This window comes from Sapajus apella, unplaced genomic scaffold (assembly GCF_009761245.1).
Source record: "Sapajus apella isolate SASKATOON/1434 unplaced genomic scaffold, GSC_monkey_1.0 scaffold32, whole genome shotgun sequence".
In the NCBI taxonomy this organism is placed as follows: Eukaryota; Metazoa; Chordata; class Mammalia; order Primates; family Cebidae; genus Sapajus; species Sapajus apella.
This window is the reverse complement of record NW_022436972.1, coordinates 9,747,619-9,766,647: the sequence shown is the minus strand read 5'-3', so window position 1 is coordinate 9,766,647 and position 19,029 is coordinate 9,747,619. Positions and strand designations below refer to the sequence as shown.

The 19,029-nt window shown below is 41.8% G+C and overlaps 1 protein-coding gene across 4 annotated transcripts in view; it reads left to right on the top strand.

Annotated features, from left to right (window-relative positions):
- The first annotated feature begins 8,770 nt into the window (after window positions 1-8,770).
- The window catches only part of DCLK1 (doublecortin like kinase 1), a 357,933-nt gene continuing 347,674 nt past the window's right edge, over window positions 8,771-19,029 (top strand). For 2 of the 4 annotated variants that reach the window (XM_032294456.1, XM_032294457.1), the window contains exons 1-2: window positions 8,804-9,091; window positions 14,393-14,787. In XM_032294456.1, the coding sequence (XP_032150347.1) occupies window positions 14,412-14,787 (376 nt within the window). In that variant the 5' untranslated portion in view covers window positions 8,804-9,091; window positions 14,393-14,411. Of the gene's footprint in view, window positions 9,092-14,392; window positions 14,788-19,029 lie in introns of all 4 variants that reach the window. The other 2 variants (XM_032294461.1, XM_032294458.1) reach the window with 2 other exon arrangements.

The following is a 19,029-nucleotide window of genomic DNA, read 5'->3' as shown; positions in this document are numbered from 1 at the left end:
TTAAAAGTATATTTGTAGAAATTTGAGACTTGGCTTGAAGATGTATTTCTTCAGTGAGGAGTTAGTTCACTTTTTCTAAATGCCTGAAAACCATTTTAAACGGAATTGAGAGCTTCAAGGCTTTTTAGGTCACCAGAAGGGTATGACTTTAGGCTGCAAACCTACATGAGGCCCAGTGTATATACCTAAATTTTTAGGGAATATTTTTCTCCTTTACCTAAAACACAGTTTTGAGATAGGCACCCTTTCTCTGAGAGTGCATGGGGTTTCCTGTTCAGCATTTTATGATGAACATATTCTAGGTTTTGTCTCCAATATTCCTGCATTGGGAGGCTGTGAAAACTAAAGCTCAGCACTCTCAGGGTAAAGCCAGTTTTGAGTTCCTTTTCCCCTGTGTGTATTTGTTACTTGAGCCACACCTGTTGATCTTTATAAAAACAACACATTCTATTATTTGGCCTCACATTTTATTAGAACTAAGAAGGGTAGGAGAGTTTTTCAGAGCTTAGCGTTATATCCAAGCACACAAGTTTAGTGTTGTGAAAGGTCTGAATGCTGGATGGGGGGCCTTGGGAGAGGAATATACTTCATTCTTTGTGCAATTTGTAGAACTATTTTCTTGAATTTTCTTTTCAAACTACAAAAACAAGAAGTGTTCAGGCGACAGAGCATTAACATAGAGATACACAAAGAAAAGGGCAGCAATCTGTCTCCCCCACTGCTCCTTAGCAGCCAGTATTTACATTTTGGATGCATGTTTATCCTTAGCTCTGTAAGCTCACACAATTATATGCAAACAGATACACAATATAGACTCTCTTTCTTTCTCTTCATTACCAAATAATGAGATCATACTATAAATATTTCTGCCACTTGCCTGTTCATATAACAGCATATCATGTTCCTCCGTGTCAATATATACAGCCTAACTCATATGTTATTAATGGAAACATGTCATTCTGTAGTATGTATATATGTGCTCCGATTTATTCAGCCATTTCTCTATTCACAAACAGTAGTTTTCCTGCCAAAATTTTACCATTGATGGGAACGACCAGCAATGAACATTCTAGACACAAACGCTTATGTACTGATGCTTTTATTTTTGTAGAATAGATCTTGCTGGATCAAAGACTCTGTTTGTGATTTCCTTTCCAAAAAAATTATAGCTGTTGTATAAGAGTGTCCTTTCCTCCATATTTTAACTAACAATATATTTTATCAGTCCTTCTAATAGATGCCAGGCTGATGAGGGGAAATGCATCTCATGTTTGCCTTGTTTACATTGACCTGAATTTTCAGTAAGGTTGAGCATCCTTCCATATGATTAATAGCCATTTGCATCAACTCTGATTTGGAAAACTGCATACACTTTATTCATTTTTCCATCAGATTGCTTGATGTTTACCTATAAATTTCTATGGCTGTTTGTAAGTTAGAAAGAGTAATCTTCGTCTGTCATATATATTTTCAAATATTTTTTCCCAGCCTATCATGTTTTTTGACTTTGCATTTGGTATATGGAAATTTCTATCAGTTTCATTGAGCTATAATTTACATACAATAAAATTGACCTGTTTTGTGTGTGCAACATGATAGATTTTTGACAAATGGGTACTGATATATAACCAGCACCACAATGATGATATAGAAGTTTCATTATCCCACATATTTTACCTGTGCTTCTTTGTAGCCAATCTTTTTCCCAACTCTAGCCCTCCGACTACTGCTTTTCTTGCCTTTTCTGGAATTTCGTATCAATGAAATTATGCAGCATGTAGTCATTTGTGCCTGTCTTTTTTCACTTAAGATAATACCTTGAGATCCTATGTTGTGTGTTTCAGCAGTTCCACTTTTCAAATAGCTGAATAGTGTTCCATTGTATGCATATTCCATAGTTTGCTTATCCATTCACCAGTAAATATTTATTTCAGTTGTTTTATCTAATTTGAATAAAACTGATAAAAAATTTAAATATAAGTCTTTGCATAAACATATTTTTCTTTTTCTTGGGTATGTATTTAGGAATGGGATTGATGGGTCATCGAGTAGGTACAAAAAACTGGCAAATTATTTTTCAAAATAATTGTATTATTTTATATTCCAAACGGGATGATGAAGAGTTTAGCCGCTCAGCCTCCTCCCCAACACTTAGTATCATCAGTCTTTATATTTTCAGTTATTCTGTTGGGTGTTCGTGGTATCTCATTGTAGTTTGAGTTTGCATTTCCCCAATGACTAAAGATGTTGGGCATTCTTATGTTTCTTTGGCGATTTGTCTATTCAAATCTTTTCCTTTTCTATCCCTCTTTTTTGTTCCTCTTTCTGTTGAACTGTAAGGGATCTTTATTCTGGATGCAAGATCTTTATCAGATATATGTTTTGCAATTACTTTTTGCTATTTTGTGGCTTGCCTTTTTATTTTCTTAACAGTGTCTTTTGAAGAGCAAAAGTTTTTTAATTTTATAAAAGCCAACTTAACTAATTCTTATTTATGTTTCAATGTGTTTTTTTTTTGTCTTCTCTAAGTAATTTTTGTATAGCCAAAGGTCACAAAGATTTTTTCCCGTATTTTCTTCTAGCAATTTTATTGTGTCAGATTTTGCATTTACATTTATGATATGTTTGAGTTAACTGTAAAGTAAAAGAAGCTATAATGCATTGCATACATTAGCGTACTACTTTTTTTCTATTTAAAGCTACACTTTTGGTATGTACACATATAATAAAAAGTTTAGAATATGTACAGGCTAAAAATATTTTGATTTTTTTTCCACTTAAAAGGTTATCAACAGAAATGTAGTAAGCTTTCTCTTTGTTTAAAAGATACCTTTAAAAATCCACTTCTACATATTAAATGAAATTAAGTTTTAAAAGACTCATTGGGCTATAATAAAAACTTGCCAATGACTCTTTGACTTTACTTATGAAGTTATTCAGTCTACATGCATATTTTATAAAAGGACAAGCATTATTATTGTCTGAGCCCCTAATTTAAAAAATCCCACGTGTTTTAGGTGAGGTCTGCTACATGCTTAGAAGGCTAACATAGCTATTGTGACTTCTTAAATATTTGTGTTCCATAGAATCATGAGAGTTCTCAGAAAAGATAATTACATAAAATATAATTAACAAAGTAGTATACAATATTTTGATATAAGTATGCATTAATAAATATAAAAAGTAAATTATTTGTCTCTAAAAAATTTCTGAGACAAAGAGTGTGGCTAAATAAAATTCTATTTGAACGCATTTTAGGGCTTGGCATGGTGGCTCATGCCTGTAATCTCAACACTTTGAGAGGCCAAGACAGGAGGATTGCTTGAGCCCAAAAGCTTAAGCAATATAGTAAAACTCCATCTCTATAAAAAATAAAAAGAATTAGCCAGGTTTGGTACAAGTGCCTGTAGTCCAGCTACTCTGGAGGCTGAGGTGGGAAGATCACTTGAGCGTGGGAGGCTGAGGCTGCAGTGGGCCGTGATCATGGCATGGGTGCACTCATGGCATGGGTGACAGAGTGAGACCCTGTTTCAAAAAAAACAAAAAACAAGATGTATTTTAGCAAAAATGACTGTTTTTGAGGTAATTTTAGGATCCTTAAGTAAAATTTTTGTTATTTTGGTGGAATTACTCCATGCCTTGGGGCATAGATGGAAAGTATAAATATACATTGTTAAGTTATTTTTCTGAAATTCTTGTATCAAGAATAATCTGTAATTTTACATAATATTTGCACTTGGAGATGCCATAGTTAATCTGTGGACTTAAAGAACTCTGCAGATTTGAATACTAAGGTCAGATTTATATTACAACAAGAGAACTATAGTACACACGTAACAACTCAAAATTTCCCGGTCGCCTACTGTTTTCTCCTGCCACCCTCTCCAACCAAGGTCTTGCTAGTAAACTGTTCCATATTCTCTGTCCTTCTCCGGTATTCTCCAATAGCAGCCAGAAAAGCTAGGGGAGATGTTAAACATGCAAATCTGATCTCACTTCTCTGCTTAAAATTCCTCAGCAATTTTCCTTTTCTTTAGGACAAGTCTACATTCCTTAATAAGGCCCTCAGAAAGTGGGGTGCTGGCCCCTGCCCACCCTTGCAGCTGCCTCTCTCCACTCTCTCTGGCTGTGCCCCAGCTGCTCTTCCCAGCTCTTTTTCCTTGAACAAGCTGCTTCCCATTCAAAGTCTTCACTCAGCTGTTTCTTCTGCTTGGAGTAATGCCGTTTCCCCTTGTTGCCTGGCAAACCTCAGGCCTCTGCTTAAATGTTACTTCCTCAGGGAAGGAACGCTCTCCTTGAAGCTCTTTGTGTTCTTTTCCTTCGTGGTACTTAAATAATTATTTGTGTAAGTATGGGTTTAAAGTGTGGGTTTAATCCCATCTCTCTACAAGCTACCAATGCCTGGGCACAGGATATTTGTCACTCTGTCTCATGATTGTTATTACTTCCACCTAGCATGGTGCCTGGCACATTGGAGACACTTAAAAATTACTTATTGGATGAATGAATGAAAATTAATGTGGTCTATAAATACTCATGACCTCGAAATGGCATTGAAGTCAAGGATATAATCCTTAATGTAAAAATGTGAATTTTTCCTATCATTGGATCTCTAGATAATTATTTTCTGGAGAGAACATGTTAACCTCTAATTACTTGAGTACATTGAGAGAGTCATTGGCCATCAGCCATCAACCTAGAGAGAGACTGTGGCCAGTAAGGTGATGGAGCCTGCCGTGACCACGTTCTGTTGAAAGCTTTTATCAACAGCTGAGATGATGGTGCAGCGTTTGTCAGACTGATAGGACGGGGGAGGGATTAAGTATAATGTGCCCTCATTAGGATCCAAAAGGACCTCACTCCACAGGTTTGAATGGGGGATCAAATGACAATATACAATGTAATAAAGGAAAATTCCAGTGGGCACTGGACTTAGGTCCTCCAAATCTAATTGAACAAATGCAGAATGAGGGGTCTTAAGAGCAAAACATGTGAAAAGCATAGAGATTTTTATTGACTGAATGAGTCAATAGCATGGCATGCCTGTCAGAGACATCGATTACTCCTATAATGGAAGCATCGTGTCAACAGCCAATGAAGTCATGGAGCTTCCCTAGTCAGACCACCCCTGCTGTGCCATGCCAAGTTCCTGGAGGCAGATGTGGAGGGAGATGTTGACAGTTGCACTGCTGTGAGCATTGCCAAATATGTCAAATGAGAAGCAGTTGAAGGGCTGAGGATTCCTAGTTAACAAGGAGTCAGATTTGGGAGAATGTAATGAGGCTGTCAAGCAAGAGTCAGGACCATTCAATTTGTTCTCTGCAGGTCTAAAGGGTAGACCCAGGGTGCACAGGAAAATTCCAGGGAAGTGGATCTTAGTTGAATTTGAGCAGCTGTCCAGCAGGGGAGCGGGCTGTGCAGAATTTCCCTTTACTAAAGCAAATTACCACTTATGCAGGAAATGAAGAAAAGAGCTTTGGGAAGCTGTCTGCTAGTTGATGGAGGTTCTATCAGTGTCGTAGGAGCCTTTCTTCCTCTGTGCAGGTCCAGAATCCCATGTAACTTGGACCTCAGCGTGTTTGCAGTGCCAACCCAGAGATAAATGGCCAGTTAAAACAGTTACTTTTAAAGATCTCATTTACTATGCCTAGAATTCCATGATCTAGCCCAACACTCCAGTGATCATCTTATTCCTCTTGGCTTTTGCCACAGAAGCAACAGAATGGAGGGTGGAAGACAACTTGTTGTGGAGGGAATTCATGCACCAGGTAAGAATTGGATAAGCTTCTGCCAAGGTCCCACATCACTGAGTTTCTGTGATTCTAGTAGAAGCCAGAGAAGTATGTTATCTGTAATTAGAGAGAATTAGATAAGCTATCAGGAAATGTCATAAAGAGCCTTCAGAAGAAAAGAAATGCAAAGGAAATCAGATTGATGATTATATTATGTAAAGCTGCTTCTCACAATTGTGGCAGCCACTACATATGCACAGTCCCCCCACCCAGGAGCCCATAGCCACAGAGGAGACATTATGAATGAGCCAGAGCAAATTCTTCCTCCTAGAGGGAAGAAAAGGCCATGTATCTCTTCCTGCTAATATTCTTATTCTACCATTCTACTTGAATCTACATGATTAAGTATATTGTTCATAAAGAAGCCAATGAAAGGGACCTGAAAAGACATACATGGTGAATTCAAAAGCATGATTCCAAAGAATAATGGTTCTCTGTCTCTTTCCTGGTTTGCACTAAAACCTTACATTCAGGAAGACAAGCACACATAGATAAGATTGTCCATCTGCTTTGTTGTCAGAGGTTAAAGTGCAAATGTCCTCATGAGAAGTTTAGTCCAAAGTAGACATATTTGAGGGGACCCATCACTAAAAGAAGCAGTGTTCACAATAGCAAGGAGTTAACTCTCTGTTATGAAGTAATAAACTCTTTGATTAAAAGACTGCATTTTCCAAAAAAGATTACACTTTGCGCTAGAATTTGGTATTGCTTTATAAGCATATGGCCTTAGCAATTGAAAAACTGACTTGAGTTTTAAAACATAGGGATTTTAAGTATTAAGTTGGGCTTGACATTTTTAAGCTACATGACTGTGGGCAAAAGATGTAACCTCTCTATGTCTAACTTCCTTCATCTGTAAGATAAGGATAATAATGCCCAGGCCTACCTTGCATGGTTCTTATAAGAATGAAAGAATAAAATGTAAAAAGCCCCCAGCATGGCAAAAAGCAAGCACTGATTTGATGGAGCCACTGATGGAGCTGGGGCCTAGTCATTGTCAACTGTAGAATACAGAGCTGTGTCTGCATAAGGCTGCAGTTGGGGTACAGCTTAAATAGCATTTGCTGTAGGGAGCTAGAGTGAGATCTCCAGTAACTTCAGAAAATCCTGGGGAAAAGAATATATTAATTCCAGTCACTTTTTTGATCAATACCTTAGTGATATCAATGAAGTAGCATTTGTTTTTGAAAATTACTTGAATTAGGAGTTTTCTACTTATAAGAAATCATTGTTGAATATGAATTAGATTTGCCAAAGGCTTAAGCTACCCTGGAATAAACTTTAGTACCAGCTGCTATCCTGGACTAAATGATATGACCATAATGTAGTGGCCAATGGGTACTATTTAATGTCCTCATCTACTTAATTATCAGCTGTCCCCCAGTTTCCCTAAGGAGTTAATGATGTTCAACTATTTCTAGTGAGAGCACTTTGCTACCGAGAGAGTCCAACACAAAGGTGTTTCTTGAAAACATTATCTGCATGTGCTAGGTACAACAGATAGGAAGAGGTAAGATGCTGGTGAGTTACTTAAAACTCTTAAGAAATGACCCTAGTAGAGTATCCATACGGGTTAAGAGATGAAATTTATTTCTTGGCTTAGCATTTTGGAAGAAATGACTTGGCATTTGTCATTGGCGAGATAATAAGAAGCTCTGATTTCTGTTCTCCAGAAGATGTACTTGGCCTCTTCCTTTCTCTGAACTTACCCCCATGGCTCTCATTTTGCATCAGAACGTGAAAGAATAGGCTTAGTACTTTGCATTTAGTTAATTTGGTGAGTTCATTGCACTCTCATCTCTAGGCTATGAAATAGTTCAAAAATAAATATTGCATCACTTGTGGAATATGTAACATGCATCTCATATGAGCTGTGTTTTAAAACAAATGGCAATTATTTAGCATTTACATCATCCTTGGAAAGTATTTCAGAAGAGTGCTTTTTTAATAATAAGTAGTCAAACACATAACTGGGCTCAATGGACAAGAGAAAAATAAAATTTTAATTTTCTATTGAAAGGTGTGGGCTCAGGAAGAGAGAAAAATACTTATGTGTATTTGTATATATATGTGTATTTGGGACAAACACAGGTCTTGGGGGCAGTATTGAAAGTCAGATTAACTGGATCAAAATTCAGGCTGCATACTGAGCAAGTCTAAGATTTCACCGAAATCTGGGAGCTGCTCCCACTCCCTGGACTATGAGCAAAGACTGGAGGAAGCTGTGAACAGTCTGGGCTGGGGTAACATTCCCGCTCTGGGAGGAGAAGCTTGCATGAGCTCATGGGGCTTTCCACCGCAGACCCAGCCTTGGCAACCGCAAAGTGTCCGGCAGTGAAACCTGGCCCTTAAGTTCTCAAGGGCCTGTTGGAACATATTTGACTCTAAGCAGAGGTCACTATTCCAAGGGTGACTCACATCTTGGGGTTAAGTGGAGACGATGGGTGGGATCCATGAGCAGATCCAGCTCGTCCCAAAGTGGGGGGCTGAGGGAACCACCAGAGTGCATAGCTTGGGAGCGTTGTTAATCTGGCGAGGCGCTGCATCCCGGGCAAGAAGGATGAGAGGGTCATCTACTGGCTTCCATACCCTGCGAAAGGTGTCAGACCTTGAGGTCACATCGAAAGGTGTGGGTGTGGGTCCTTCCCTCCCTCCTCCGAAGGTGGGGGCCTCATCTCTGGGCCGCATCACCTCTCTGCCTTGCACACTTCCTCGCTCACTCAGCCCTGTCCACGTTCTCTTCCAACATCTGATCTGCCCCCATCTCCCAACGACCACTTCTGGGGACTAAGGAGGTTTAGGGGCGTAGTCAAGTCGGATGTACAGAGGTCGCTGCGGTGGGAGCAGGGCGCTGGGAGGGGAGAGGACCCGGGGCGCAGCCGTGGTGGGTGCGCCCTGCCAAGGAGGGCGGGGGCGACGGGGCGCGCACGCGGAGGAGGAGGAGGAGGAGGGAGAAGGGAGGGCGTGTGAGCGAGTGAGACAAGAAAAGGGAGCGCGCCCGCCGCCGCCGCCGCCCTCCTCTGGAGAGAGAGGCTGGAGTGAGGCTGTGCGAAGCGCCGCATTTCAATGAGGACGGGCCGAGGCACATCCCTGCACTAGTGGCCGCAGCCGAGACGCCGCGCTCCAGCAGCTGCTGCCGCCCAGCCCGGCCCCGCCGCCGCCCCCCAGCCGCGCAGCCGCTCAGCCCCGCAGCCCCTCAGCCCCGCAGCCCCGGCCGCGCCCAGCCCGGCGAGGACAGCACCAGGAGGCGGCCCCCAGCACGGCCACAAAGACCCCCGGCGGCGTCTCTCCACGGACCGGTGCGTGGTTTGCCTTCCCTGGGGGCGAGAGCTGCGGGGAGGGCGGCCCCGGGACCCCGCAGCGCCCGCTCCGCCCGCAGCCGCGGGGCGCCTAGGGCAGGGCAGGCGCTCAGCTTGGCCCCGCCGCCCCGCCCGCCGTTCCTCGAAAGGCGGCCGCCCTGCCTTGGCCAGCCTGGCCTGGCCCCGGGGCGTTGCGTGCGGGCGGCCCCGGGGCTGCTGGCACCTGGCTCTTTTGTCTGGTGCCACGGGGCTTTAAACCTGGAGTCGGGCGAGTGGGCCCCCCAGGCTTTTCGCGTTGTTAGTGGAGATGGAGAGCCAGGGCGGAGGAGCTAGGAGAGGTGCTTGTCATTGTCAGAACTGGCTGTGGAGCGGGAACCAGGGAAGGAGTGGCCGGGCCCGGCCTCTTATTGTGTGTGTGCTTTCCCGTGTGCCCGGGCCGGTTATGTGTGCTTGTGGATGGGGTCGATTCGTGCGTGGTGGTGGCTTCAGCGTGGGTGTTGCAAGTACGTTTGCAGGGTCTCAAGTTCCTTCAGGGACAGCGAGGCTGCCTCATGTTCAAATTAGTACCTGCAGTGCTAAAAGCATGCCGAGAGGAAATGGCATTTTTCCTCCTAGTGGGAGCGCACGCACAGCCCCGCAATGCCCCACAAAAGAGGCTGCTTTTGAAAACCAGGTTTGCTCGGAATTGCTGCTGGATTTGGCAAGGAGATGCTGGTTGGTGAGAGAGCAGATGAAAGGTTTCATTCAAACCGGCTCCCTCTCTGCTGCACCTGCGAGTGTATCCAGGCACGGTGTACACACGTTCAGCGACCACACTGCAGGGTGTTCCGTGAATACATTTTATGACTGTTCCTAAATATATTGCCTTTCAGTGGGAAAGGAAAGTAGGACAGCGTTTTAAGTATGAAATGTCACATGGATTCGGGTTAGAAGGAATTTTAAGAGAGGTCATATAGAGGAAAATTATAAAAGATAGGCACACACCCTGTGATGTCTACGTCCGTGGTGGTGCATGGGCCTGGAAGGTATGTGTGTGCCTTTTATTCCCTGCCAGTCCACCTGAATCCTAATCCTACGGTTAAAATATGCCTTGGGACTTCAAGGTCCAACATCTATTTAGATGTGGTAACATTTATGTTTTTTTTTTCTTGGTATGTGCGTGTGTTTGTAAATTTCTGAAACAAGAACCATGTGCTCACCTAGAGAAGGATGAACAGAGATTCCTCAAAATGGTGAGAAATCCCACTGAGAACAATCAGGGATGTTGGTTTCTTGAAATGGCAGGATTTATAGGAAAAGCTCTGATGAGAGGCAGTCGCCCTTCTTCCCTCCAGTATCTGTGGTCGCTGTGGTTGAGGCACTGTGGTTACCAGCCTGGTGTCACTGCACATGTGCACTCAGGCCTTTGGCCACCTATGGTCTCTGAACGTTGAACTGTGTGTTCTCACAGGCTTCCTGTGCAGAAAGTGTAAACCTGTGGAAGACCAGTGGATCTTCTTCAGAAGCTCATGTATGACTAAGCCAAGGCGAGGGAAAGAACACCCATGTTGATGCCACAAATAATTACCGGCACACTAGGGTGTGGAGTGTGCTTCATTTAGAGGTAGCTGGAGCCTTGAAAATGATTTCACTCTGAGTATGGTTTCTTTTGTCGACACCATTGCCCACTTTTGGACAGGTTCAGGGAAGGGAAGTAAAAGGTGTAGCCCTGCCCTGGATGAAACTGTGATCCACTTTGAGGAAAAATGCAAATAAAATGTTACAAAGTAAACCTTTTTTTTTTTTTTTCTATTTTAAATTGTTCTTTTCTTCTTTTTTCAGCTGGTGTGGGAATTCCTGGTCATAAAAGCCTGTTCCCCCTGGGGAATTCAGACCATTGCCAAATTATTTGGCCTTTGCCAATTGTCGGTCACTGAGAATTCTATGTGCACTCTTTCTGGTAACAGGACTGTGCCATCCTTCCCTACCACCCTGCTAGTTTTCTTTTAGTTTACGTCAATTTCGAAGGAAATTCCCAAAACCCCTAGTGGTGGAAGAATGATCACTGCCTTTAAGAATAAAACACAAATGCCGGGCGCGGTGGCTCAAGCCTGTAATCCCAGCACTTTGGGAGGCCGAGGCGGGTGGATCACGAGGTCAAGAGATCGAGACCATCCTGGTCAACATGGTGAAACCCCGTCTCTACTAAAAATACAAAAAATTAGCTGGGCATGGTGGTGCGTGCCTGTAATCCCAGCTACTCAGGAGGCTGAGGCAGGAGAATTGCCTGAACCCAGGAGGCGGAGGTTGCGGTGAGCCGAGATCGCGCCATTGCACTCCAACCTGGGTAACATGAGTGAAACTCCATCTCAAAAAAAAAAAAAAAGGAATAAAACACAAACTTCAAAAGCCAGTTTGGCCTTTAAAATTTACAAAATGTTGAAGAGCTTAGTGAGTTGTTGTGAGTACTGGGAGTGTCTTCCACTACATCCCCAAGACACACCCCCTTTTAGAAGATAAGAGAGCTCACTTTAAAAACATAAATTAAAAAGTAAGGGCAGTTACTAGTATCATTGGCAAAGTTGGTTCTGTTACATAAGTAATGCCTACAGGATTGGGTATCACGTGATCATTATTTTAAAGTTCTCTAACTTCAAAATCAATGAAACCAAGTTCAGAGCTGCCTATATATGGTATAACCGTTTTTTGAAAAATGCAAATTCTGACTATTATGCGTTAGTAAGAGGCATGAAATTGTTTTCATATTTGGAGGGAACAAAGTGCACTGAACTCATTAACACTCCAAGTTTAAATCACACTTCATTTCTCCCTCCCTAGACCTTCAGTGGGGTCAGCAATAGACTCATAAGCAGGTAGATAGAATCACAAACATGACAGGCCTGCTGACCACTGCCTCAGCTGTGTGCAGACGAGGTGTGGATCATTTATGTGGCCTGCCCTAGGTCACTGAGCTAGTTAGGCGTCAGGGTTTACAAAATCTTGCTTCTCATGCTGAAGAGGAACCAGTTTCAGATGGGTTAGGGATGTAAACACCAGCTTTGGAGTTACAGTAAATCTGGGTTCAAATCTCAACCACCTCAGTTATAATTTTGGGACCCTGGACAAATTCCATCCTCAACTGAGTATTGATAATATTACCTAGCTTGTGGATTAATATGAAGTTTAGAAGAGAATTTTTAGCATATTATACAACTGATTGATGAGTAATAGTGTCAGGTACAGCCTAGACATTCAATAAATATTGCTTTCTTCCACTTCACTTCTGGAGTACCAAATCTCTAGCCATGCTTTTGGGTGTGAAATTTTAGCCACTCAGAATGAAGCAGAGGTCAGTTTATTGAGGGTCAAAGAAAGGTCACGGAGACAATGGTACTTTGGTGATTTTGGCTGACTTTCAGAAAGCTGATGTCCATCTATATGGTGGGACTTGGGAAGTGCTTGTAAGGTTCTTGCTCCAAATTTTCCATTTCTCTGATATTCTATTTCAACATGCCTGTAATGTTGTCATTAAAATTTCTTTCCTTTGAATGCTTTCATCTTTCCACTTCCTAGATTGTCCTGTTAAAACACAGATTCCCCTGCAAGACTCCACAAACCTTTACCAACCAACCCCTCAGCAAGGATGAACTTGTTCCCCAGGCAGCTTGCTGTGGGGGCTGGGGGTGCAAGTGTACTTTCAAGGAGTCATGAGATGGAGATCAGGAAGAAAGCAGGGGCTACTCTTGCCAGAAAAGAAAGATTCTATTCCTACTAGGTCTTTATGTGACAGGGTCAGGAACAGAAAAACAGATTTTATTCATTAAAAAATGAGTACTTATCACATGCCAGACACTATGCTAAGAACTTTATGTGCATGAACTTATTTAATAGTTAATGCCGACTATGAGGTGATACTTTTCTTATCCCCATTTTGTGATTGAGGAAATCGACGCTTAAAGATGTTGATTACGTAGATTTTTCAAGCTTACACAGCTAGCATGGGGTCAAGTGTAAACTGACATCTTTCAAGTGTAAATAGACATTGAGGTTTACCTGGATTTCTTCAATCACAAAGATAGAGAGGCTTAGTGAAAGGAAGAACCAAGAAATGTACTTCCAAAGAACATTTTTTTCCTTCTTGTTGTTCCTCTTCCTTCTCTTCCTCCTCCTCTTCCTTTTTCTTTTTTTTTTAAACTCAACTTTTCTGAAGTACTAAATGTCAGTAAATGAGGTTTAGTGAATTTGCTTTTAAAAATATTGCATGTGTGAATATGTTAGAAAATCTTCTTTAAGTTTTAAATCAACCTACGGACTGATTTAATTTGCTCTCCATCTGGCCATGGGGTGCACAAACACTGTGAAACTTTTACAATCTGACTGTTATGTTGCCTGCCCTCTCTTTCTGTCCCAGCCCACCATAGCTACTTATCTTTCACTGTATAATGATATGAGAGCTTATTTTCTTCCTGCTACCAGGATTAGCATGCTTGCCCTGCAAGCTATGGAGTCAGGGAGACCTGGGGCAGAGCTGCTGGTACAAGCATTTCTCCACTGTATTACTTGGAGCAATTTAGGAGAAATTTTTCTGTGCCTCAGTTTCTTCATTTGTAAAAGAGGACACTACTTTGGAAAGTTGTTGTGTCTGCTGGGAATACTTTCTGTTTGAAGCCTGATGCACTGCAGGCAACCTGGGAGTTGCTTCTAACAAATCTGTAGTTGATTAATAAGCTGTTTCCCCTGGGGTCGGCCCTTTCTATTGAGAGCGTGCAGAGGAGCCGGTGTTTATTTTATGGGAATTCACATCCCTTTCTCTTTCTGTCCCACTTGATAACTCATATTAAATGTGTCATCAGTTACAGCAATATTTCCACCCAGCTGTTTTGACGCAGACCCTTTGAAATCCTGATCTCAAAACAACATCATCCCAAAACTTTGGGAGGCCAAAGGGGTTGAGGGGCTGGGGAGGGTCGCTTGAGGCTAGGGATTCAAGACCAGCCAGGACAGTATAACAAGACCCTCATCATTACTACTAAAAGCAAACAAACAGATAATGGAGGAAATTAACCAGGTGTGGTGGCAGGCACCTGTAACCTGTTACTACTCAGAGAGACTGATGCAGGAGGATCACTTGAGCCCAGCAGCACAAGGCTTCAGTGAGCTATGATTGTGCCACCTCGCTGCAGCCTGGGTGACAGAGCAAGACCCTGTCCCTAATTTCAAAAAACAAAAAACAAACAACAACAACAACAAAAATATATATATATATGTATATATAAAATCCACATCAATATGAGTGTCTGCTTTTGTTTCTGGGGCTCGTAGGTCCTACTTGAAGTCCATCATGTCCTTCGGTAGAGACATGGAGCTGGAGCACTTCGACGAGCGGGATAAGGCGCAGAGATACAGCCGAGGGTCGCGGGTGAACGGCCTGCCGAGCCCGACGCACAGCGCCCACTGCAGCTTCTACCGCACCCGCACGCTGCAGACACTCAGCTCCGAGAAGAAGGCCAAGAAGGTTCGTTTCTATCGAAACGGAGATCGATACTTCAAAGGGATTGTGTATGCCATCTCTCCAGACCGGTTCCGATCTTTTGAGGCCCTGCTGGCTGATTTGACCCGAACTCTGTCGGATAACGTGAATTTGCCCCAGGGAGTGAGAACAATCTACACCATTGATGGGCTCAAGAAGATTTCCAGCCTGGACCAACTGGTGGAAGGTGAGTGCTGTGAGATAACCCCCACGTGACCCTACAGCTTCCAGGCTCAGATTTCCACAGTGTTTTAGCTGGCTCCCATTTGTCCTCTGACAGTTGGCATTCAGCCTTATGGCTGTAATCCTTATGGTTTCACATGTTAGAATGTGCTGTTGTGTACTATAAAATGGAAAAAAAAAATTAGTGGTATTGTCAGGTAGCTTATAATAATGGACCAAGGGAAAAGTGCCGAATTCTACAGCATTCTCTATTTTCTTTCTCACACTCATGTTGCATTAATTTTAAAAGTCCATTTTTATCTCTTGAATCTTATAGTTTATATTCATTTATAAATGCAAATTAAACTTTTGCTATCACCATATCTGAAAGTACTTGAATTGAAAATGACGAATGGTCATGAAATTTTAGAGTTGAAAGGAACCTTTGATAGCCATCAAATCCATTAATTTTATCTTTGGAGACTGAGGACCAGAAAATTCAAATGACATGTCCATGGTTACATGGTAAGATGGTGATGACCCTGAACCAAAACTTAGGTTTTCTGACAACTCATTCCACTGTGATGCTTCCTTTTGAGTTTAAAGGATTATTGTCTTTCTCAGATATTCACTGAGATGCAGGGATTAGTCTCTTCAGTTTCATTTTTTTAGTCCAATTTAGGTTAATAGTAATTATCTGTTTCAGACATTTAATGTGGAAATAGGACTGTTTGCATCCACGGTTGCAGTCTGGTGTCTTATGCAAGCAGAGAAGGTCACCGACGCTGGACTACACTTGCCTCAGGACTGACCCTATTTGAACAGGGCATAAAGCCTGCCATTGCCTTAGAAACCATTGCCAATTAAAATGCATTGGAGGAAAAGGACTGGGATTAAATGTATACCAAGCTGCAAAGAGGCTAGCAGATACTCTTTGGAGAGTTGGTTTTCTGAGATTGAGATCTCAAAGCCCTAAGGATAAAGAAGTAGATAGCACAAAAGAACCTGGGAGAGGGAGGTCAGAGAGAGTGTTGGAAGAGCTTGATTTCGCCTTGAGTTCATCTTTACTCCAGAGCTATCTGCTCAGGCCGTGTAACCCAACTGGGTCCAGCAGGGATGCCATGTAATCCCCTCCCTCTCTTGTGCAGGTAGCAGGAAGCACCCGTTGCATCCCTGTTGGAGTTGGGGGTTGCTTTCCCCTGACTGCACACTAACATAGCCCTCTTGTCCTGCTTTGTAACCAGTGTTTGTTTGTGGCTCAAGGCTGGGGGCTTCTCCCATTTTGCTCCCCTTCATCCCTTGGCAGGAATGCCAGCCTGATCACAGTGTGACTGGCCTTGAGAGCATGCAGAGGAGCCTGTGTTTATTTTGTGGGAATTCACATCCCGTTTTGGTGACTTGACATGCTGCCAACATGCCCGTGGACTTGGCCTTTTCCCTTCTACTCAGAGGGTGGAACTTGAGTAAATTAAAGGAGAAGAATGAACATGAAATTTTACTGTTTCAGCTTTAATTTTTGTGCCCTGTCCTTTGCATGACCTTGGGAAACCCAAGGTTAAATGAAACATTTGGTGGTATAGTCCTGGGGATCTGGATAAAAGTCATATGCAAAGTCAGGTGCATGACCAGTCAACAAGCCATTCCTCTGAGGGCTGATAGTACTGTAGGGAAAAATATGGCAAGATCTCAAAGCATGTCCTAACACACCCATGGGTTGACACCTCACTCTGTTGCAGAGTCATTTATGTAGCATCTATGGGGGTTGGGGGATTTCAAAAAGTTTCGCACCCAAAATAATCTTTACTTAGAAGTGGCCAGAGATACTCCAATGACTCCCATCCACCAAGGAGAGGGTCTGGGAGGTGGCACATGACAGTTCTCCCTTCACATCTAGGAACCAGCAAAATCGTGGCATACTTGCCACCATCTTCTTTGCCTTTTACTGGAAAATAATGCTGCTCTGAGGGACTGATGTCTTGACTGAAGGTAATAATGATAGCTCTCAGTTACTGAGCATGGGCCAGGCACTGGTCAAATCCTTGTATATATAAATACATTTAATTCTCACAATGATCCTAGGAGGCAGGAACACTGTTATCCTTATACTAACGTGAGCAAAGCAAGGTACAGTGTGGTTAAATGATCTGCTCAAACTCACGAAGAAATACATGATAGAGTTAGGATTTGAACCCAGGAAGGCTAGTGCCAAAGCTTGAGCTCTTAACTACCTCTAAGATGCTGTGTGCTATGAATTCAGTTCCTATGAAAAGCACCCTTGTGTTTGTTTTAATACAGTGGATTTTTTAGATATAATGGAATGGTAGATGTTTCATTGTGAAGTTAACTGCAAACCCTAAGTTGTTCCCATGGCTATTAGTGACATCGAAGTGTTATTGTATTAGCTTCTTCTTGAAAACAAATGTTTTTAATCTTGACATAATTCCAGGAAAGAAAGATGCAGCTCCCTGAAACACTTTAATATTTTCATTTGCCCCAAAACACTTTTTCCCCTTAATCAATATGAAGTAACTGCCAATTGAATAATCTGATGTTTAAAAATGACCTTTTGAAGAAAAAAAATTCTCTGATTGAATGAATGGTAACTTTGGTACAGTGTGTGAGTTCACAGGTTGGCTGCATTTATTTTTTGAATTTTCATTTAAACAGATTTTTTTCTAATTCATAACACTGACAATTAGCATGCAGCTGCACTCAGTGTTTAAATAGCTGGAAATTCATTTAGATTCGCCTCTTTGTCAATTACATTTTTTGCTTAGTCTGTTAAAATGCAAACCGTTGGTTCATATTCATCATTAGGCTCATATCTCTCACTTTACATACTAATTTTATGTAAACGTCAATGTGTGTTATTAGCTTTTCATTTTCCCTTCCAGTATGATGATGTTTGAGTTTTAAATTAAATCCTTTTAGTGGGTGCAGTGGCAAGTGTATTTGACTTATAATTATTCTCTTGCTCTTTCTCGCTTGTTCTCAGACTAAAAATTCTGAATTACAATGATATTTGTGAATTTCTTTATCTATAACAGTCTTGTGGTCGCTGTCACTGTTTTGTTTATAAATATGGATTATTATTCCTAAGTGTGGTTTAAGCATGTTGGTAGAGCTAGCTGTATGTATTTAGCCGAGCCCAAATTATATGGTCAGTGTGAATGTGTTCATCTATGATTGTATGTGTATGTGTGTCACCTATGCACATATGTATATATATACACACACATTCACACACACACACACACGTACACACACTTAAGAGCATTCCAAAGGTGACACTCTTGTTTGCTTTCAAAATGGCCTTAATATGTTTTTTAAAAAGATCATGATGCTTAATAAGGAAAGTTGAATTGCAGGCCTATTTCTGCAAGTGATTCATCTTGAGACTTGGCCTCATTTCCCCCAATTTTGCACCATCTATATTCTACTGTAGGTATGTAAATGTTGTGAAGATAAATCAACATATGACATTTAAAGCCTTTGAACTCTTAGGAGAAAGATGTAATGTAAACCTGGAGCATTGGTGGAGTGACTGAGTTATCCTTTTAACATTTTGTGAAAATGTACCTGTGAGAAGGTTGGAACATTTTCTTTAAGCATTAAGATAAAAACTCTGTAGATACATCATTCAGGATACATATAAATGAATTTGTTCATCAGATCTGCACTATTAGAGATGAGCCCCTCTTCTTCTTTGGTTCTCATGCATGCCTTGGCTTTTCACTAACCCTCTATGGACATTGCCTGACTCTGGAGCTGTAGTTTGCACAAAGGCTTTTTCCAAGTTCCCCTCATAATTCCCCTCTCAAGATTAAACCTATGCTTCACTCCACAGTTAGGGAATCTCTTTCCTATCACAGCTTCTGGATTACCCATCTTTTCCTATTTCCTAATGGGGCATTCTCTACTTTATTTCCTCATTTTACTGGCTTTCTCTATGCCTCTTCTTGCTATATTGAATTTTTAAAATTAATTTTTGAAAAGCTATAAAACATACTCTTCCAAAAATTCCCCAGAGGGGACCACTTTATTAATTTCTTTTTCTTTTCTTTTTCTTTTATTTTTTGAGACAGGGTTTTGCCTTGTTGCCCAGGCTGTTCTTAAACTCCTGGGCTCAAGCCATCCACCCACCTCAGCCTCCCAAAATGCTGAGATTTCAGGTGTAAGATAACTACACTCAGCCTACTAGTTTCTTGAGTATCCTCTCAGAGATACCAGTGCATGTGAAGGACACATATACAGCAGTGCCCCCTTA